Source organism: Stylophora pistillata, chromosome 4 (assembly GCF_964205215.1).
Source record: "Stylophora pistillata chromosome 4, jaStyPist1.2, whole genome shotgun sequence".
Lineage (NCBI taxonomy): Eukaryota > Metazoa > Cnidaria > Anthozoa > Scleractinia > Pocilloporidae > Stylophora > Stylophora pistillata.
This window is the reverse complement of record NC_142522.1, coordinates 37,455,952-37,478,275: the sequence shown is the minus strand read 5'-3', so window position 1 is coordinate 37,478,275 and position 22,324 is coordinate 37,455,952. Positions and strand designations below refer to the sequence as shown.

General features: G+C 39.3%; 2 protein-coding genes and 3 long non-coding RNA genes across 8 annotated transcripts in view; 3 read left to right on the top strand and 2 right to left on the bottom strand.

The window, feature by feature from the left end:
• Positions 1–2,506: 2,506 nt before the first annotated feature.
• LOC148733578 (uncharacterized) lies at positions 2,507–3,713 on the bottom strand. Its single transcript, XR_016000248.1, has 2 exons — positions 3,160–3,713; positions 2,507–2,832 (listed from the first exon to the last, which is right to left on the bottom strand). It is a non-coding gene; the product is annotated as an uncharacterized LOC148733578 (long non-coding RNA).
• Positions 3,714–3,736: 23 nt separating this feature from the next.
• LOC111328788 (uncharacterized) lies at positions 3,737–14,085 on the top strand. Of its 3 annotated transcripts, XM_022933290.2 has the most exons (9): positions 3,737–4,105; positions 4,192–4,263; positions 5,404–5,691; positions 7,638–7,973; positions 8,269–8,583; positions 8,860–8,979; positions 9,792–11,483; positions 11,855–12,134; positions 12,812–14,085. In XM_022933290.2, exons 2-9 carry the CDS (start codon positions 4,230–4,232, stop codon positions 13,107–13,109), a joined length of 3,363 nt encoding a protein of 1,120 aa, XP_022789025.1. In that variant the 5' UTR covers positions 3,737–4,105; positions 4,192–4,229; the 3' UTR covers positions 13,110–14,085. The 3 variants fall into 3 exon arrangements, 2 of the variants coding, with proteins under 2 accessions (XP_022789025.1, XP_088613785.1); XR_016000245.1 differs by lacking the exon at positions 12,812–14,085 and adding an exon at positions 11,599–11,699 and having other exon boundaries at positions 3,737–4,263; positions 11,855–11,991; XM_088757659.1 differs by lacking the exon at positions 12,812–14,085 and adding an exon at positions 12,347–12,805 and having other exon boundaries at positions 3,737–4,263.
• A 1,254-nt stretch (positions 14,086–15,339) lies between these two features.
• On the top strand, positions 15,340–16,623 carry LOC148733577 (uncharacterized). Its single transcript, XR_016000246.1, has 3 exons — positions 15,340–15,556; positions 15,764–15,924; positions 16,429–16,623. It is a non-coding gene; the product is annotated as an uncharacterized LOC148733577 (long non-coding RNA).
• Positions 16,624–17,804: 1,181 nt separating this feature from the next.
• Positions 17,805–19,208, bottom strand: LOC148733576 (uncharacterized). Its single transcript, XR_016000247.1, has 3 exons — positions 18,921–19,208; positions 18,553–18,713; positions 17,805–18,046 (listed from the first exon to the last, which is right to left on the bottom strand). It is a non-coding gene; the product is annotated as an uncharacterized LOC148733576 (long non-coding RNA).
• Positions 19,209–19,274: 66 nt separating this feature from the next.
• The window catches only part of LOC111328787 (uncharacterized), an 8,848-nt gene continuing 5,798 nt past the window's right edge, over positions 19,275–22,324 (top strand). Inside the window, exons 1-3 of one of the 2 annotated variants that reach the window (XM_088757660.1) lie at positions 19,275–19,757; positions 21,397–21,693; positions 22,298–22,324. The exon at positions 22,298–22,324 is cut by the window's right edge and continues 279 nt beyond it. In XM_088757660.1, the coding sequence (XP_088613786.1) occupies positions 19,721–19,757; positions 21,397–21,693; positions 22,298–22,324 (361 nt within the window). In that variant the 5' untranslated portion in view covers positions 19,275–19,720. Of the gene's footprint in view, positions 19,758–21,390; positions 21,694–22,297 lie in introns of both variants that reach the window. The other variant, XM_022933289.2, reaches the window with a different exon arrangement.

Here is a 22,324-nt window from a genome sequence, read left to right as displayed (position 1 = left end):
TTGTGGTCCTCCCCCCCATTTGCACCAGCCCCCACTCCCGGTAAATAATGACCAGTTCCTAACCTACCTCCACACAAAAAATGAAGGGGGGTTAAAATTTTTTATTTCCGACTTTGCTTCACTTTCTCGGAGAATTGCTCTGAATATTATGTTTTCATTCGAAATATGAAACTTGTGAACTGCTTTTCCTCATTCAAACTGCTTAAAAAGACTCTTTGATATTGTCTGGATCTTAATTATCTCAAGATGCAGTAGTGTAATCATCTAAATCGTAAAAAATTCCAATTTCGCAGTAGGGAATGAATATCACACCTGCCCGCCATATTGAAAATCGTTTGTGACTTGACCAATGTTTACCCTGGAATCAACCACTCCCTTCTGATGTCAAATGATGGACGTCGGCATTCACCCAAAGGATTCTTAAGACATCCATTTGGTAGAAATATAGTTATGGCATGAAGTGCATGTCGTACCTCTCCTTCGGCAGCTCTCTTGAAGTTTTATTCGGACAAGTGTACGGAGTGAACGGTTGTTTGATCAGCCTAGTTTTCATTTGTTGGGAAAATCCCAGATCGGTGCTTTCACTGTTTTCTGTTTTACGCATTACATCAGTAAAAAATCTCAGTGCTCTGACAAAAATAGCATTGATTCGGGATCCAGCAAAACCATCATAACAAATAAATATAATGTAAAAACTAAACGTAGATTAAATAAAGTTTTGGTTCAATTTTAAAACATGATCAGCGGGGTGCTCCTCGCGTCTGACGGAAGGTCCGTTCCAGAGCAGGAGTACACAAGACGAAAAATAACAACGGCGTGGGGTGAATCTGGGACAGAAGCTTGATAATCTCACGATATCCCAGCACAATCTGGGACAGTCGTTAAACAACGAAATCACCTATTCTTCTGACATCTGAAAACAAGGTATGTGTCTAAGATAGGCTGACATAACCTTTGAGCAGCAAAATAAATCATTTTATGACCACGCTGCACTTTTTATGTAGGCTTTTTTAAAGTGACACACGACCGGCCTATATTTAACAATTATTCGCCTCAGGTTCGGTGAGTATCGTCGAATAATCCCCGAGACGATGTCGAGGGGATTATTCGACAATATTCACCGAACCTGAGGCGAATAATTGTTTTAGTATAATTTCAGAGCTGAACTATAGAGAAATTTCTAAAATCAAAACATTTTAGTAACATTTATTAACATTTTAGTTTAACATTTTATATAAACCGCGCGGAGCGGTTTTTATAGGGTCATATAAGGAACCGCTCGACCAATCAGATTGCTGGAAACTCTTTGTTCAGCTCTGAAACTATACTAAAAACGTATAGAGCGTTTGCACATGACGTCACAAATTTCGCGGGAAAGTTGAGTCGCCATGTTGGTGTTCCACATTTTTCAACATGGCGGGATATCCTCTCTCAGATTATGCGAACACGCTCGATCCCCACGTGAAAAAACGTCATTTAGAGAAGATTTCTTGTGTTGGAATCGATCCTCTCTTGTTATCAGACAAAAAATACGATCCAGAGTGCCTGCCTCTGGTCGAATCGATGGATTTATTGTTTTTGATGCTTGACACGAGTTATTACAGTAAAGACTATTTTAAGGCGTATAGAAGTCTACAGAATATGGTTGTAAACATGAAAGTGTTGCTATTGAAACTTATGAAAAGATCATGAAGGAAAAGCACATCAACTTTCAGGTAACGAAATGTGGCACGTCTATCAATAAACAATATCCATGGTTACATGCCACACTTGACGTTTTATGTTGGTGTGATTGCTGTGGGAATGGATGTGGGGAGGTCAAAAGCCCCTATTGTTTTAAGGATGTAGACTTGGAGCTGTATATTAACAAATACAACTCATGCCTACTTTTACCAAATCCAACAGTAAATATTCACTGCTGAAAAGCTTTATTGTGACTTTGTTGTTTGTGGTTTTCGCGAGCAAATTGATCTCTTCTGTGAAAGAATTTTGCCTGATGTCAGAAACTGGCACTCTGTTGTTTCCAAACTTAATCACTTCTGGAGATACTGTGTGCTACCAGAAATTATGGGTGAAGTTTGTCTCATTCATCCCCATATCCCAATTGTTTTTGCTTGTTTTTGCAGACTGGCAGCTAGAGGGCCTGTGGTAACATGCACAAAGCAAGCATGTCCCATCTCTACTTTTCATTTATCTTGTTTGAAAATTACAAAACTACCTAACAAGTGGTTTTGTCCCCTGTGTCTAGAAACACCAGCAGCCAAAAATGAAAAATCAAAATGCAAACAGACGAGAGATATTTTGGATGAAGCTCTCAAATTAGATTTTATCTGCACATGCGAACAGAAGCCACTGTTCAGATAAACTGCTGAAATGCCACAACCCATTTTGTCAAGGTAGAAAGTTTTTTCATTTGCCCTGCTTATACTTCAAGCAGGTGCTGAACGATGCAATGACAACTTGGGAATGTATGGTGTGTAAATCAGGAGCAAAAACTGAACAAAGGTTGTTAGTGACACTTTTAATGCATCCGATGTGATAAGTGGTGTTTCAAAATACTCTTCAGAAAAGTCAGCATCACTTGCAAAGCTGAATGATGGGCATTACCAATTGATTTCATCACCCAATGGTTGGCTTGACTGTGATTTTATCCATGAAGTACATGTTTGCCTAAGGAACATTAATCAAGATGTGGAGGGCTTTCAGATACCAACTTTAGGCCCTTTTAGAAACTTCAATCAGGTTATTGGGGAATTTATTCAGATTCTGCATACTGGCAATGCCCACTGGGTATGTGTAAGCTCAGTTGGGTGTGAAGATGGCACTGTCAACCTGTATGACAGTTTGTATCAAATCATTATTCTAAATGAAGTACAAGAGCAGGTACTCAATCTTGTTGGACGTTCAAATTTTACTTGCATTGAAGTTGTCCCTGTGCAACAACAGACAGATAGCAGTGACTGTGGAGTATTTGCTGCCACCTTTGCTACATGCCCTGCTTATGGTACACACCCTGAAACAATGCAATTTGATGTCCCTAAATTGAGAAACCATTTATATCAGTCTTTAAAATCTGGTGTATTGAAAATGTTTCCTAAATTTTAGACTGCTTAAGTTACATCTACAGTTAAAAAATTTTTGGAGAGAAAGAATACCCACTTTATTATAGTGAAAATAAAATAGTTGCCCGATGCAATGGACCTGTATACTTGAATGCTCAAGATGGAGGGTAGGGACCCAGTCTACGTTGAATCGATCCCAAACTTTCGCAGCTTCTCCTGAAACGAAGTGCCGGCTGCAGACCCTATCGCGTTTTTAAAAGCATCAGTAAAGTCATCTCTACTTATTGCACAGATCCACATTCTTCTTCGCTCAGAAGTAAGTCCTTCGGTGTACTCTCCTTGACTTTAGTGAACACGTGGGACACGAAAAGACATTACTTTTTCGACGTTAGACCGCTTCTTCCCTGTTTTGTTCCCACAGCTAATGACAAGGCAAAGGACTGTGATAACGAAAATATAAATATTTCACGATTGTCTTCTCAAAACCGTAAAATGTGCTCCAAATGTTTCCTGTCACGATACTCAGAGATGATTATCATGGAACACCAACATGGCGGATGAAGTCGGTAACCATGACGATAAAGAAATTTGGTCACGTGAGTGAAAACGCTCTATAAAGTTGGAAGAGAGCGGTTAGGTAGAGACTCTTCGGGGAAGGGAAGAGTTGATTTGTTCGTCCTTATTCGGCAGTTTTGGTTAAAACTATTTGTCCGTCTCAGAATGTGGTGAATGTATTCGGAAGAAAATTAGAGCAAGCCTTTTTCTTAAATATCAAGTCAAACAATATGCAGAAACGTCCGAATGTTACCTATGCATCGATGAGCGAAGAATCTACCCCACGGGAAACAAGTCGAATCAAACAACTGCGTAATCATACGTGATTAGCCATGTTACTTACGACTTGGCGTTGAACCCGTGTTCATCGCATTGATCACAGAATTACACCATTCTCCTTTCCGTTCACTGTTTTTCAGCTACGCAGCATTCAACTGAAGCGCATTTAGATGACAATTTCTTAACTGAAGACGTTTTCCCGAGAAGAGGTTTGTGTGAATTCATCAGGTCCGACGTTGATCAAGTATATACAATCTTCAAAATTATCATGTTCGTGATGTTGTACTCACAATAGACCGAAGTTACCCGCGAAATCAGCGGTTAAAGTCTACAATGGCCCACTCGCATGGAAGAGGTCTTTGGACCGGTAAGTAATTTCCGCCTATTTCTCACAAAGAAAGTGATGTTTATTTTCCTTTTGCTGCGAATCATGGCTGAAAGCATTTGTAAGTCTTCGACACCGAAGGCAGTGGTCACGGTTATTCAAAGTTACCAACAAAACGTTTGCAATTTCGAAGTAAGTTTGTTATCAGGTAATTTTGGTTCTATCAGCTTTGTTGATAATGTCAAAGCGAATCTCTGACGAAAGGCTAGCGTTCGAAACGTTAGCTTTGAAACTCCTTACAGTGGCCAATTTACATTATCTACTTCGTTGATAAAACCAGAATTACCTTGTTAGACTCCCCTACAGACGTAGCTAGCACCATAGTTGCTTTGGAAACTTACGCACCTAATAAGCTTGCAATCACTGCTTCCCTTGGAAGCAAGTAACGCCGCAAACGTTAGCAGTTATCGCGAGGGGACAAACATTTCGGCTTTTAAAAATGTTCAAAATTGTAATGGCGGAACTGATGCGGAAGCTTTAGGAACTGATCACACTTTTGAACACGGCTTTTCAGTTACTAATCAGTTGAGCTCGCAATCGGAAGAATGTTGTTTGCGTTAAATAGCTACAGGAATGTATGAGTTAACACAGACCAAGAATCTTTCCTTTCGAAGTGTTTTTGGTTTGTGTGATAGTTTTACACGAGCTGTCGTGACATTTGAAACGCCGGGTCACACACGCTATAACAATTTTTGATTACGGGATAGACGCGTGACTCATGGCTTATGATTTGACATATTCTTAACAATCATAAACAACTAAGGTTGAGTTGTTTCTAAGCAATGTATTTCCTTAGATGCAAGGTGTGATTATCAAATTAACTGCAAACAAAATTTTAAAGATCAGGTTCATGCTTCACTGAACTATGAAAATATTGCATTGTCATGGCGGAAGTAATGACAATCGACTTTAATTACCCCCAGGACAATTTTGATACATCAGCTACTATATTACTTGATTGCATTTTGGTATCGTGGACGTCAATTTTAAGTAAAAAATACAGAAAACCATTACTGATTCTTGACTAGTTAGATCTGTTTCTAAGAAAGCAGTCAGCATAATTTTCGTGGAATTCAAGCCTAAAGAGTCCTTAATATTGTTTGACTTTTCTGCTATGTTTAGGGCCGAAACTATCTGCAATTCTAAGAAGTAATCCAAAGTTTATAGAGGAGCTATGTTTGTGCTTGGACCGTGATATGAGATTAATACGTAACTGGAGACACTTGGCATCAAAACTGCACGTTGACGTGGATGTCATTAGACGACTGGAAGAGTACGGTGACTTCAGTCCTACCATCCGATTATTTGATTTTCTTGCGGCTTCGAATCCAGATTTGACGGTTAAAGAACTAAAGGAGACCATGTTGGAGATCGGGAGAAACGACCTTATCAGTTTACTGATCACAAAAGGTAGGACAAAAAATTATCGAAGTCAATTGCTATTCTGTCTGTGTGATCATTAACAGAGACATTATATGGGACATGGAAAGATTTTTTTCATCTTGTCACGGGCGTGGGACGTTTCAAAGTTGCTATATCTTCTCAGTAGCTCTAGAGACAAAGTTATGAAGCTGTTTGGTAGTGCGTACACCTGTTTGGTGGTGGTCATACTTCTAAGGGACGGTCTTGTGTGCTGGCAGGTGGTCCTTTTTTCTCTTTCAAAACACAAATTTCTTCTCGTGTTGCTATGTTTAAGTCTGAACAATGACCCGTTGAAATAAAGTACTTTGCGTCTCACGCATAAGGTCACGTACATTGTCATGTACATGGTACATTCTTGATTTACCCTGACCACTTGCGTGACAGCCTTTCGCATTGTATTTTGTCATTTTAGCCCGAATTTTTTTTTCAAGTTGGACGTACCGCTTATGGCGGGCTAAGAAAGGAAATTTGAGGAATCAACCTACTATCACAAAGCTTTCTGATAATGTGTATTAAGATTTTTAAACGTATTTACCAGACCATGTATGACCTTTAAATGGGCCGTGACAGCTGTGCAAATCTCACTGCATTTTTGTCATAAGAACCCGGACCCTCTTCAACCTGGACGCGCTACTAATAACTTGCCCTAAGAGAAAATCAGAGGAATTAGAGTACAGGGATAAAGCTTTGGGATGATGTATATTATGATCTGTTAATATATATGGCAAATCCCTTTATAAGCCATTGAGGTTGACATTTATTTTACCTTGGCGATAGAGACACGAATTACCTTGTTTTCACGGATCACTTTTCAGACTTAAACCTAATAACATAGGAAGAAATTTATATTTTCAAAAAGAAAACAGGACCATCTGCTAGCACACAAAATTTGAAAGCAAGATTGCATCATGTTGGGGCATACGAAGCTAGCGAGGTTGCGTGATTTTTCATTATTTTACGGAGGGGAAAACGGTCCTCCAGCCGTATTTTGAATTTTTTTGTTTTATAGAGAAAGCAAAGCGCGAGAGAACTTTTTGATATTTATGGTCAGCGGCTTTGAAGTCACTAACTAGCTTGTAACCGGTCAAGTCACCCGGAAATCAGCTCGCCTGAAAGTTTAGTCATGTCCCCGCCTGAAAGTTTAGTCGACCGCCTCCCGGTTAGCTCAATGGATAGAGCGCTGGACTGTTGTGCGGGAGGTCGAGGGTTCGAGCCCCGACCGGACCAACACTCAGGGTCTTAAAATAATTGAGAAGAATTTGCTGCCTTTCTATAACATCAAGAAATGGTTAGATATTCTAGTCTTCTCGGATAGGGACGAATAAATGGAGGTCCCGTCTCCTGCAGGGTTGGGGTAGGAGACGTTAATTTCCCACACACGAGATTACTGTGTGATGGATGTCCTCCCCTGGGGTGGGATGGGTGGGATATTGGGCGCACTTAATTTGGAGCCTCGCTCTGTTGTGCGACCCTCACCATACTCTGATGAAAGTGATTAAATAAGTCCCCCGAAAAAAATTGATAATACAGTTGAGCGATCTTCAATTTTTGGTTAAAGTACTTTTGTTTCCAAAAACCAAAACCATGAAGGAGATGATCAAAATAGAAAAATGTTCCACTGATGACTCTAAAAGCGGTGTTTGTTTCTAACATGAAGATGATGCGCTATTCGTCTGGTGTGTACTCGTTTCGTACTCACGGACGTTTCGTGAACTTGAGAAACTTTATCCTGGTTTGTAACAAAACCATGAAGACTTTGACTACACAGACTTCGTCTCGGTCACTAAAAACGCAAAAAAGGAACTCGGTCAATATTCAGCCATCTTGACTTTACGCTTGGTCAATAACCCATGCATATTTTCCATTAGCTGTAGTTAATCAAGGAGTTCTCAAGAATTCAGAGTGTGTTTTTCTTAATTTTGTTTGATTATCAGCTGGTTGCGCTGACGCTGAAAAAGTTGTCGATGTAATCACTTCCCAAAGTTATGAAGCTCCCTCACTAAGAGCTGGTCTTTTGGACGCAATTGCTTTGGCTTTAGACGCGAAGTCAATGGTGTTGTCCAACTGGTACACCTTGGCGGTGAGACTGGGTGTGCCTAGAAAAACCTGCTGGGAGTTTGAAAGACGATCGACAGAAAATCCGACCGGCAGACTGTTCCAGTATTTGGCCACCAATTGCCCACATGTGACACTTTTAAGTCTAGGGAAAGCTCTGGATTCTATCCAAAGAAAGGATCTGATCAAATTACTTCGTGAAGAGAACCTGAGAGGTAAAATATCAACGCTGTAACAAGGACACGATGTAAATTAATGCTGGCTGAAAGAGAGGTTTCTGAATTTCAAGTAAAATACTACCGTCGGAGCCAGGGTTTTTTTTTAAGTGGCCTATACGAAAGTCAGATTCTGCTGCTGGTTTTTTGTTTTAGTTTTAATTGTCTTTTTGTAGAGACCTATATACAACTGGCTGCATGAGTATTTCAAGGATGGGTTGTACAAAAGTTTCCTCTACATAAGGGCCCATTGTGAGAAGTTAGGTGATTTATGGATACATTTAATTTTCTGCAGATGACATGCTACTTAAAAATGTTATAACCCCTGGATCTGAACTCTTAGAAAAGTTGGCGCAAGAACTTAATCGAGAAAACTGTCCAGGAGTCCAAAACTGGACACATCTGGCCTGGAAAATGGAAGTACCAGCCGACGCGCGTCGAGAGTTTGCTGATATCAAACAAAGCATGAGAAGTCCTACAAAAGAGGTCCTAGAATGGTTGGCCGCGCAGTTTCCTGAAAAAGCCTTAAGTGACGTTGCCAAGGCACTAGATGAGATTCAGCGAAACGACGCCATACAGATTATATCTGAGCATTTTCCAGACACAGTTGGTGAGTAATGGCTAATATAAGTCAATGATATAAGTTAGCACTAAGGATTTTGTGACGACGTCAGTGTTTTCCTTTCTCCTCATGCTGCACCTTCGTCTTCTTATTTCCAGTGTGCTATTTTTCTTTGTACAAGCCATGGTCTCTAATAAGCATTTCCTCCTATTCCTTGCACATGAGCCGGCTGGAAGAAAAGTAATGAGGTATACATGCACACAGTATATATATTTTTAAGATACTTGAAGGGGTGTATGTTAGGTGTCTTTTCTTTTTCTTCAGATTCAGCCCTGCAAGGACTTGGTTGTTCATTTCAGGACAGCTTAAGCATGCCAGATCCGACAGGTCAGGTGTTTTTAACTGGGTTCGAAAGAGAGCAGCGGGATTCTTTTATGAAGCAAGGTAATAAGGAGAGCATTAATACATACTTGATGCCCATAACATTGCCAAGGTTATTCGTCTTGGTCAAAAGCGTGCTGTACGTTACTAAGAATGTTCATTTTCATTGAGCTTGTCATCAGTATTTCCTTCTCAGTGTTTTGCTCTAACCCTACTGTTAAGGTGCTAACAAAAATACTTGAAGTGAATACCCTACTCAAAACGTCTTGCAAGTGGTTGTAACTTATACAATAGAAGTGGGGCTATGGGCCAATAAGTAATGGAAATAGGGCTAAGTGATGAAGTCCAAGTGATAACTTATTCGAGTGACAACGTGGTCGTCCGATTTTTTTATCAAGCCATTGATTACAAACCGAATCGGACGACACGAAGTCTTATTACCAATTAATCACAAAAAACTGTAATTCAGTTGGAAAGAAATTTAGCCAAGTTAAATAAGAAGATCTTTCATGATTACCAGACGAAACTGAAAGAGGCATAGGTAATCATTGTTGGTGCCTAGAGGATTTGGTTGAATGTCAATTAGACAATCCTGTATTCTTGAACAACCTTTCTCTTTTGGAACCGGGTATTCATAAATTTGTGGGATACGTCAGGTTTATGTTTTACATGTGAGACTAGCATTCTGCAACAGTACATTGGAGCATCATTATACAACTTCTAGTTCTTCTCAATGCTATGAATATTGTGCTTTACCAGGCCAGTAGCCACGTGCTGTCTCTGATTATATAATTTTATCATTATACCGTTACGCTTTGCTTCTTCTTCACTGTTTTTAATATTCATCAGTGATCTTTTTGTCTTTTCACTTGCAGAAGTGAAGGAGCAATTTGATCACGATGGAAGCTTGCCAGATCGAACGGATTTGGTGGGCCGCAATGAAACATGCGAACACATCATAACTACCTTGTCTTCAAACAAGGCGGTTGAAATTGTAGCGCCACCTGGATACGGGAAAACATCAGTTGTAATAGAGGTCGCTCATAGGATGATCGAAAGGAAAAAGTATATCGCGTACGTTAAACCTCGAGGTTTCACCTGTGTAGAAGATTTAGCAAGCAAAATAATAGAGACTTTGAGGTACGTTCCCGGTGAGAACACAATAACTGGAGTATTCAGTCACATAAATTCCCAGAAGAGAAAAAGCGTTGTGTTAATCATTGAAAACATTGACAACTTGCTGCATCTTGAAGACCAAGTTAGCAAGGATAACTACCATCAAGAACTAAAATCCGAAAGTCGCTGTACTAAAATGTGGGGAAAATACACGAAGGACGACTTTCTGACATTTTTTAAAGACCTTGGACAAAGTCCAAACATTCACCTTGTCCTTACATCTAGAGAAACCTATGATTTTAGTGTGTCTTTTCCTCTCGAACTCATTAACTTAGACTCTCTGAATGACAAAGATTCAGCTTCTATGTTCGCAAAGTGCGAGGATAGCCTGGACGAAGATCTGATTAAGGACCTGGTCAGAGTATGTGGTGGTATTCCCTTGATAATCTGCACAGTGATCTCGATTCTGAGGAGAGAAAATCCAAGGGGAGCGGCACGTAGACTCTCCACATCTTCACCAGGTTCTCTGGTGAGGGAATTAACTGACCCTGAGATTTTACCGAACGAGGATCGTATCGACAAGTGTCTTGAAATCTGTTTTCATCGCCTAAGTGAAGAAAATCAGAAGATTATTGTGATGTTCTCTACATTTCCGTACAGATTCACGCAAGAACAATTCCAAGTAGTCTTTAGGTCATCTGTAACAGCTGATTTGCAAACGTCTCTGAATTGCTTGCATCACAGCAGCCTCCTTCGCTTTGACAGAAGAAGTTGTCAGTATTCCCTCCATCCTTTCATACGAGATTTCTTCTCGCTAAAGTCAGATCACAGAGAAGCCAAAGTAACTTTCATTCGTCACTACAGTGACTTAGCCGTTACTCTTTGCAGAACATTCTTGACTAAAGATTGCAAATCGGCAATTGACCAGTACTTATCTGAAAAGGACAACATTCGGGAAGCCATAGCGTGGTGTGGAGATGATCATCCTGAGCTTGACCAAACCTTCAGGGAGCAATGCATTGATGCCTTCAACAAGGCCGCAGTATTTCTTGCAGAAGTGATGCGCAAATATGAATTTCAGTCGCTTTTTTGCAAGCTTGCGTATCGATGTCGCTATCACATGCACCTTTACAGCGCTTGCTTGACAAACATCGGAATGAAAATAGTTTCAAGCTGCACATGTACCCCTCACATTTGTCCAAGAGCCTTGTATCAAGCGCAGGAAATTTTGACTGAAGCAAATGAGACTCAGTCCAATCTTATGCATGTTGAGAAAAGCATTCGTGCCCAGTGCTTGAGCAAGCTTGGATTCTGTTGTATTTGCGAGAAGAGTGTTGCAGAGGGCCAAAAACACCTCAACATCGCCCTGGAATTGCGAAAGGAGAATGCAGAAGAATTAAAGAGGCACGAAGACCAAATAATGTTAGCTGCCTGTTTCAATGATTTAGCAGGTTGGTAGCAATTTTATTTCTTAATTTCTCATGGTGTGAGATATTAATAGTTCAAAGAAAAATAATCTTTAAGAGGTTACCTCCATTAAATCTTTTTCATAAAACCTACATGTAGAATGTGAAATCCACTGGCATCCTGCAGGAGCTTGACTAAGGTCTTTCAGTATCATGCAGATGAATTGGTGCAACAGTAAGCAAGGGATATTGGTGGCACAGGTCAGTGTGTAGCAAGAGCAGAACGGCTACTACTCCACTCTAGTTTCTTATATGACTCTCAATTGGTAAGGCCAGAGCAGGTCTCAGCAGGGAAAAGTCGATCTCTCGACATTGTACCTTGGAGTTGTTACTTTATTATTTTTTTTTACCTACAGCTTCTCAAATGGTGCAACGAAACCACATGCAGGCTATTCAAACAAGGCTGCTAAAAGTGCTTCCTGTTTATAAACAGAACCTGGGTGACCACCCGTTTACGGCAACGACACTTAATTGGATTGGCAATAGTTACCACGCCTTGGGTGACTACGACAACGCCATTCACTACAGCAGCAGATCAATTACAATCCGTTCGAAACTGTTGAGGCAACATCAGGAAACTGCGAGGTCTCTTTATGATCTGGGTGTGGCGTACAGCGCGAAAAAAGATTACGAAACGTGAGAAATGATACTTCGTTATTCATTTTAATTATAAAGCATTATTTAGGCCTGATATTATCGGAGTAAAGTTTACAAGAAAAGCGAGTGTTAGCAACCACAACGCTAGCAAAATTGTTCAATCCCAAGTGCGATTGCCCCTTTAAAATATTATCGTAGTCAATGCAACTCTGTCGAGATGCCAGCTTATTTGGATTTTCTCTTTTTAATAGGTTTGAGGAGCACATTTGCGTTCAGAAGTGGGAATAAAAAAATTTTCGCTGAGTGCTTGAGCGGTTCAAATAAGGCCGTGCAGTCTCAGACTTGCGGTGACGACAAGTTATGTCACGTAGGGAAAATTTTGATGCACGCTCAGAATTATTATATTGTTTTATCGAACGTCGTCCTCGTTTCTCAAACCGTTTGGTTTCTTGGTTTGACGAACTCGGTGAATGACACGAAGGTGAAATATCTAACTAACCATATCAGATGTTTTACGTTGAAGGATTCTTTTTTTTTTTTAATGGTAAGACAGAGAAATGATCAGAATTTATCACACTGGACCTAGAGATAACATTTTTTAAGGGAATGCATCGGATGGATGTGAATCTCCTTTGGTGAAATATCTAGCAAATTTATCACCTCTCTAGGAAGAAAAATGGGAGGAAGCTCACTGTTTGACGTTGCATCTCTTTTAGTGCCCTTAAGAACCTTATGGAGGCAATGGAATTACAAGAAGAAGTATTAGACACACAGGACGAGCTGATCCACACTCATCAAGCCTTGTCAATTGCTCTTCGAGGTCTTAAAAGAACTAAGGATGCAGAAGAAGAAATGAATCGCGCGCGAGAGTGTGCGAAAAAGCTGGATTCGTGGGAACCTCCTTTTGATAAGATGGAGATCCAAGAACTAGAGGAGAACTGGGTAGAATTTCTCTCAGCGAAGCCACGGAACTCAGAGTTTGAGAAAACACCTTTTTGCTTAGAAGATGATTGAATATCGGCCTGTCAAAAGCTGAATCTGCTGGAAACAGATAAACGATGTATTGATTTTTCACTCAGTTTTTATTTCTTAGTTTATTTGTCATTCTGTCCGGTCAGTAAAGTGCAAGGCTAGAAAGTCTGTCTGTCTTCCTGTTTGTGCCTTTGTATGACAGTCAGTCAAATCGTTAATCAATCAATCAATCAATCAATCAATCAGTCGGACTGCTTTTTTCTAAGAAGGCAGTACTCGCGATAGAAAGGAAAACCCGTCAGTGATTTATCCTTAAAGAGAAAGAAAATGAGAAGGGAGAGAAAAATTTATTTACTCGTGTGAGAAACATGAATTGCAAGGGTTGATTTTACAATCGTCGATTTCTACACAGTGTGTAGCCTATAGCTAAAAAATTAATATCTAAGGAATTTTTTCTAGTATAGCTTATTTGATTCTTTAGATTTAACTTATGTGAGAAAAATGAATTGCAAAGTTCGTTTTTGTAATCGTCGATTTCTGTACGTTTTGTAAGAAAATTTTAATATCATTTATTTAATTCCTTTTTTTCAATTATTTTATGTTTTAGAGAAATACTTCAGAAGGATCCTTTATATAAAATTTGAAGACTCAAGAACGAGAGGGCGATTGGGTAGAATTTCTCCCAACGAAGCCTCAGAACTCAGAGCTCTAGAAGGGAGAAAAAAATTATTTAACCGTGTAAGAAACATGAATTCAAAGATTGATTTTAAAATCGTCGATTTCTACACATTACATAGACAAGAAAATAAATATTTAAGGAAGTTTTTCTAGTTTAAATTATTTGATTCTTTTTGTAATTATCTGCTAAATAAATTATTCAAACGTAGCCTTAAGTGAATATTTATGTGCAACTTGGATTTACGCCATTGATACGAAATTGATCGATGAACCATTATAAAGGCCTAAGATCTTTAATTACAAACCATTGGCATTAAAGAGGATTGATATAACAGCTTTATTCAGACACGCTAATACTGTGTAGGGGTTCTTAGAGAGTTTAAAGATTCATTGAACAGTTCAAGACTAGAGCTAGTTACTTCTTCACTGAGAAACTACGAACGCGACCGTGAGAGAACTAGCGAGGGTAAAGGGAAACTGACCTATTTCCGATCTCATCAAAAATACACATCATTTCAGGAACTGGGAAACTAATAAACGTGAGAACTGATAAAATCTTACAACAGCTTTAGATTGATCCTTATTTGCTGACCGCGATCCAAATTCAAATAGGAAATGCCAGTAACGAGGCTGCCTCTAATTGTTTACAGGACTGTATTGCAGTACAGCTACACTTCTTGATCATGTATCTTTTAAGGTACCTCGAACGACACATCAGTGGATATATCGGTCGAGAGTCAGTTGAGTCGACCGATACGTCAGTCGACACTCGGTCGACACTCGGTCGACGCTCGGTCAACGTTCGGTCGACGCTCGGGCGATAGTCGGGCGATAATTGGCCGATACTCGATCTAGACTCAACAAACGCAAACCAAGATCCTATTCTAAAGCCGCGGCTACACGAGCGATTTTTTGTTTGCGATGGTGATGCGATTTTTTCTTAAAATTCTCGCGTCACCGGCGTGTGGTGGTAGCTACACGGATGACAAAGTCTGTGATTTTGTCATGAAAAGTTCAAATCGTTGAATTACTCGCGATCTTTTTCAGCGATGTATTAACTGTCGCCATCGCAGCACTTGCGCGAGGGTGGCTACAAGGGTGATTTGCACCGCGCGCTAGCGAAGCGACAAATTTAGAGAAAATTGCATCACCATCGCAAGTAAAACATCGCTCGTGCAGCCGCGGCTTAACATTGTGAGATCTGGAACCGGGCCGCCTGTCAATTTCACAGAATGAGTTTAATTGAAGCATAGTTAGTAGAGGGGACCCCTCTACTAACTATGATTGAAGCAAGGTTCATTCGTGACGATTCACACTGATTCAAATTTCATTTGGTTTCATCACTCAGTTGCGACATTCTGTGTCTTCACCGACCCTCCCTAAGTAGTAAGTGACCTTGAGCAAAAAGTAACTCCCTCTTTCTCCCCAGGGTAAGACTCGGCATAAGCGGGCTTTCGCCAGATATTCAAAGTTCGCGCTCGTGCGGCAGAGTGGCATTTTGTCTGCGCATGCGCGAGCGGAATTAGTTTGTCGCGTTCGGCGCCATTTGAAGAGTTTTCGACGCGTTTCTGCGAGCTTACACTGGACGATCGACACCTTTTTGTAATATTTTGTGAATATGCATGAAGGAGTATGACAAGTTCGCCAACATTTCTAATTCTGTGGATACTCATGGTGTTTGCTGGCACTTCGGTTGAGGATATTTTAATGATCAAAGTGCGAACAAAACGCGAAAAAAGCCCGAAAACTTGAAGTTTGAGATTTGAGTTACTGAAGATCAATATGTACACATGAGACAACAAACCTCGAAGGTTAGTCTTAAGATGTTGATGTTTTATTTTTGTGAATCACAAAGTTTTCTGTGGAGACGATCGTGAGATATTTGATCCGAGGAAAGATAGAAATTTAGAGTTTGATATTATTTTACTTCAACTTCGAAGTAAAATTGCGTTAAGTTTGAGGTGGCCCCCAAGCATCAAATCACTTTAAATAACATCGTCTTTTCCTTCTCTTTACAGTCATATAGGACACAAGGCTTTAAAAAATGTTCCAGCTTCAGGATTAAGTTGCTCTAACTACAACCCTCGACGAATTATTTGTCGGGAGGTTTTGGTGGATTTTTCAAGTCATGACCCAAAACCGTCTTTGGCCTTTTTGCTCTCTAAGTCTGTTGAATATGGTGGGTAGGCATGTGTCTTAACAACGGTTATGGTCTTACCTCAGTCAACTACGGTTTTGGCTTATTTTTTTACTGTGTTTTGGCGGTAATTTTTATTATTGCCTTTTCGAGCTTCATGTACTAACTAGAGGAAAAACTTCGGTAAAACTTATTTATCAATTGGCCCCCAAATCCCTTTTATTGTCAGTTCATTGTTTATTTATCTAGCTTTCGGTCTAACTAGTCCATTAACCTAAAAAATGCGTGGGCTCTGTCTCATGAGTAAAACTGGTGCCCTTTTCTTCATGTTCGTGTGTTATTCGAAACGAATGGCGTCAGCCGTATCCTGTCCTGTTCATTTCAGTAGAATGCTTTGCCTTGCGAAATGAATGTTGAGTCGAAGCGCACTATGAATTTCAAACCAGTTGAGTTATATTTCACTTTGCTGTATGTGTCGTGATCATGAAATTCTTATTTATTAAGATTGATGATATGAATTAACTTTTATGTTCTCTTCTGTTTAAGGTAATGTGAAGTGACCCAATAATTGGTAGTATAGACAGAATGGTTGGCAGTGACATTTACTGTGGCAAGCTGTTATTCAAGAATTTGTCATTATTCCCAGAAGCTTACTACTGGTTTAAATTATTAGTCTTTTGTTCTCTGTACACAACTTGCCTAGACTAATATGCTCTATGGGAGTTATGTCTACTTTATTTGTAAAATTGGTAAAATTACCAGTAAAATTTCTAATAAAGTTTTCAGAAGTTTTTTCCAGATTTCATTGAAAATGAATGTGAGGATTGATCAGTCATATTCCTTGAGAGTGTTTAGGCTTCCAGGATGAGAGCTTCCTCACTGATACTATCAGCTGTACAGGTTCTCATCAAATTGTCAGATAACTTTCGTAATTTAATAGGTTGAAACGCAAGGTTGCGAAGGGTGTATGTGATGTTTTTGGGCAGTTTCTGGGCTTTTACATAGATCAACTAGAGAGGCATTTTGTCTGCACTTGTTCAGTAAATTTATGTTTGAAGTGGATAACTGCTGCTACATGCCTGTGTGGGTTTCCCATGAAAAAAGTCAAGCAGGAAAATGCACTGGAAAACAATAGTAGAGCGAGTTCTTGAGACAACTTTTCTTGTCATTTTTCCCTCTGTAACTTAGACGGAAGCACCCCAGTCTTAATATGGTTGTGTGGTGTGAAAGGAAGTCACATTGATTGATTTTCCAAATGCAAAAGCGTGTACAATCGAGTTCAATTCCTTTGAGTGTTTTAGAGCTTAAACTGCTAGTGCATTGTATTTGCAAGAAGTAAAAGTTCACAGAAGTTTAGGTTTTGGTTTAAAAGTTCTTTTAACAAATCACAACTGAATCAATTATTTTCCTAATGAAAAATATATTTGACTTCATCCATCCTTCTTACAGCCCAAAAACATCACATACACCTTTTGCAACCTATTAAGTTATGAGAGTTATCTGACAATTTCATAAGAACCTGCACAGCTGATAGTATCAGTGAGGACAAAACCCAAACTTTTTCCCAAGGCTTGTATCCCCTGGAAACAAGACTGAATAAAGTCAGATTAAAATATAGAGGAGAGTTTCCTTTTTTATGAAAATGGATCATTTATATCTATTAGATTTTAGAGAAATAAGACTGAAGTCAAAAGGAGACTTTGATACTGCACTTTAAGTGGTAATGAACACCAACCTGGCTGCTATATTAAAAAAATTTATAGACATTTGCCAGGGGGTTTAGCTGTGACAATTTTACAGGAGACAAATCATGTATGAATCACTCAATAAATCTATTAGCTCTCATCCTGGAAGCTTAAACACTCTTAAGGAATATGACTGATCAATCCTCACATTCATTTTCAATGAAATCTGGAAAAAACTTCTGAAAACTTTATTGGAAATTTTATTGGTAATTTTACCAATTTTACAAATAAAGTAGACATAACTCCCATATAGCATATTAGTCTAGGCAAGTTGTGTACAGAGAACAAAAGACTAATAATTTAAACCAGTAGTAAGCTTCTGGGAATAATGACAAATTCTTGAATAACAGCTTGCCACAGTAAATGTCACTGCCAACCATTCTGTCTATACTACCAATTATTGGGTCACTTCACATTACCTTAAACAGAAGAGAACATAAAAGTTAATTCATATCATCAATCTTAATAAATAAGAATTTCATGATCACGACACATACAGCAAAGTGAAATATAACTCAACTGGTTTGAAATTCATAGTGCGCTTCGACTCAACATTCATTTCGCAAGGCAAAGCATTCTACTGAAATGAACAGGACAGGATACAGCTGACGCCATTCGTTTCGAATAACACATGAACATGAAGAAAAGGGCACCAGTTTTACTCATGAGACAAAGCCCACGCATTTTTTTGAGGTTAATGGACTAGTTAGACCGAAAGCTAGATAAATAAACAATGAACTGACAATAAAAGGGATTTGGGGGCCAATTGATAAATAAGTTTTACCGAAGTTTTTCCTCTAGTTAGTACATGAAGCTCGAAAAGGCAATAATAAAAATTACCGTCAAAACACAGTAAAAAAATAAGCCAAAACCGTAGTTGATTGAGGTAAGACCATAACCGTTGTTAAGACACATGCCTACCCACCATATTCAACAGACTTAGAGAGCAAAAAGGCCAAAGACGGTTTTGGGTCATGACTTGAAAAATCCACCAAAACCTCCCGACAAATAATTCGTCGAGGGTTGTAGTTAGAGCAGCTTAATCCTGAAGCTGGAACATTTTTTAAAGCCTTGTGTCCTATATGACTGTAAAGAGAAGGAAAAGACGATGTTATTTGAAGTGATTTGATGCTTGGGGGCCACCTCAAACTTAACGCAATTTTACTTCGAAGTTGAAGTAAAATAATATCAAACTCTAAATTTCTATCTTTCCTCGGATCAAATATCTCACGATCGTCTCCACAGAAAACTTTGTGATTCACAAAAATAAAACGTCAACATCTTAAGACTAACCTTCGAGGTTTGTTGTCTCATGTGTACATAGTGACCTTCAGTAACTCAAATCTCAAACTTCAAGTTTTCGGGCTTTTTTCGCGTTTTGTTCGCACTTTGATCATTAAAATATCCTCAACCGAAGAGCCAGTAAACACCATGAGTATCCACAGAGTTAGAAATGTTGGCGAACTTGTCATACTCCTTCATGCATATTCACAAAATATTACAAAAAGGTGTCGATCGTCCAGTGAAAGCTCGCAGAAACGCGTCGAAAACTCTACAAATGGCGCCGAACGCGACAAACTAATTCCGCTCGCGCATGCGCAGACAAAATGCCTCTCTGCTCGCTCGTGCAGTAATCGGCTATGTTTGAATTTACTTCGTGAACTTCGCTATTGTAATGGCAGCGAGTTTGAATTTCCCTCGTGAATTAATAAGCCATTGTTTGGCTCTAAACTATTGTTTTAAGATATCCTTTTATGGCCATATTTGAAACACTAAACAAAGGGCATTGTCTTTGAATTTGATCAGCTTTTCTTGATACGCTAAACGCAATCATGCATAACCGCGTGAACCTACAACTGTTCAGCGTCAATGGTTTTTTCGACGCATTACTTTAAGTTGCTTTAGAAGATGCACTATTCTTCGTTGTTTCTTCAACTGAGTTGCATGGGACAAGAATCAAACGCATATTAGGACAATAGTTACGACAAGAGGTTTGTATGACTACGTCAGGACGAGCATTACACAAAGAAACTTCGTCATGTTCGTGATAACATAGAGCGACTTTAGCCCAAGAAAGCGAAGGCTTCAATTCTATGATGGATCAGTTTGGTGAGAGCGTTTCTTCCACTGGTAAGTAGCTATATCCTCGATCTGTCTCGTGAAGAGGGCTATATTCATCGCCTCTTAATCTAAAAGTAATATCTAAATGCATAACGGCGCAAGTCTTTGACATGTCAGAGGATTCAGTCACTGGATTAAATAAACTTACAAAATATTTCCGAAGTAAATACAAAATGACTGCCTTCATTCGAAGTAGGTAAAGTTTTATAGCATTAGGAATAGATTTCAGAAAGACGCGAAATTTCCGGTGTTTTGTGGCTGAAACTAAATGCTTTATCATAAAACGCATAAGTTCTAAGTTAAATGGTGGAAGTGAAGACGGAAGTGGTTTCTCCGTAATTCACAATGCGGTTTTCATAATAGCTGGGTTCGAAAGAATACGGTTTGACATATCATAGTGGCAGGAATGAGTTTGAAACACAGAAGATCATTCAAATCCAGCGAAATGCCTTTGATTTATGCGGCAGATTTAACGCAGGTAAGATGACACCAAAACGAGTCGTCGCATCGTTCAAAGCTAATACCTACAGACACACATAGTGTGTGGTAGTCGGAAAAATCCCCTGATGAGTGGGCAACCACGAAACAGGTCTTTAGGGATGTATATGTAGTTGTTTTTTTTCCGACTACCATACATTATACCCGCTCTACTATTTGTATCGAGCACTGTTTCACGGACACCAAGTTTAATCCCTCTACATACATACATACATATGTTAATTGACCACTCCCTCATAGGGCTTTTCAGGGCCATTCATTCAACACCACCCACCCATACCCACCCATCCCCCGGGGGAGGACATCCACCATACAGTAATCTCGTGCGTGGGAAATTAATGTCTCCTACCCCTAACCCTACAGGAGACGGGGCCTACGGTTTATTCGTCCTTATCCGAGAAGACTAGAATATCTATCCATTTCTCGATATTTTAAAAAGGTACCAAATTCTCCTCAGCTATTTCAAGACCATGAGTATTGGTTCGGCCGGGGCACAAACCCTCGACCTCCCGCACAAGACAATCCGGCGTTCTAACCAATGAGCTAACCGGGGGGCGGTACAAACTCTAATTGATAAGCTTTAATTGCAATTGTGTCACAGCCACACAAAAGAGATAATATCGCAATAGTTTTGAGGAGGGCAGTGTTTCACAAATGTATTTTTAGAGCTGTTGCTAAGTAATAAACATAAATGCAAGCGAGTTTGGTCAGTGTTATCATCGAACCTTTTCCATAGTAATTTCAGGTTATGTCAATGCTTACTGAGCCTTGACCATAAAAACAAAGAAGATAGAATATGAAACGAATACTGGAAAGAGTACCATATAACCCCATATATTAATTATGCATTCCACTTTGTCTTTCACGACAAAATTTTAAAAACAATGTCTACTAGTCTGAAGGCATTATTAATGTATCGGGTTATATGGTACTCTTGCCCTAATACTTTGTTGGCCGTACGGACAAATTTGACAACCGACAAACCTACATCTAAGACTTATTTTGCATCGGCATCAAATTTTTCAATCTCAGAACCCACGCTCGTTTCTAAGATAGGGATCAGCTGAAGTTTAAGTTACCGCGAATTTAAGACCATGGTAAACATTTATACTATACTTGTTTTATTTAGTTTGTCTGCCATCAGTTTCAGGGTCAAGGTTACCTTCTATCAAAACCATTTTGATAAGCAATAAAGAGTTCGTAGAACAGTTTTCTCTGTGCTTGGATCGAGAAATGAGATTGATACCGAATTGGAGACGCTTGGCATCAAAACTGAAAGTCGACTCGGACGACATCAGACGGTTAGAACAGTACCACCACTTCAGTCCTACCATCCGATTATTTGAATATCTTGAGCAGAATCAACCAGATTTGACAATGAGACATCTGAAAGACGCCTTTTTGGAGATCAAGAGAAATGACCTTTTTGGGTCGCTGACCACAGAAGGTATCAATATCGAGACCAATTGTAACAGCTCCTTTGAAATATAAAATAACTGAGAGAAAACAGGGAAAGCCTCTGGCATGTGCGTTTAGGTGTGTTGCTTTTGAGAAGCCAAGTTTGAAAGAAAGGTGATCCCTTCACCATTCTCAGAAGCCGTAGAAAATCAGTATGAATTTTGAAAGGCTGTCTTCGACTGTTTGACGATAAAGCTTGCGTGATTGTTTTACTTCTCATGGGATAGTTTTGTCAAATATAAAAGGGAAACAATGTTTTATGTGTACTGGATTTCTTTGGAAGCTTATGCCATTTTTGAGTCGCAACGAATAAAAGCGTTATAGTTAAATGTTAAATGTTAGACATAAGCTTTCTTTTCAATGCCAAAAAGAATATGTTCCCTTTTTATTACGGGCATGACACACTTGGAATTCATTTAAGTCATGCGTTATGTTACAAGTGCAACATGAGATTGAAGTTTAAGTTAAGATAAAATAGGATACTTAATCCTGTCTCGGTGAAGGTTCTTTAGTTGTGTACACAATCTATCTTTTCTTTGAGAAAATCAGTTTGTTTCCTCTGTATTCTAATTTTTTTCTCTTTTATCTTTAAGCAAGTTTTGATGACTCTGAAAAAGTCA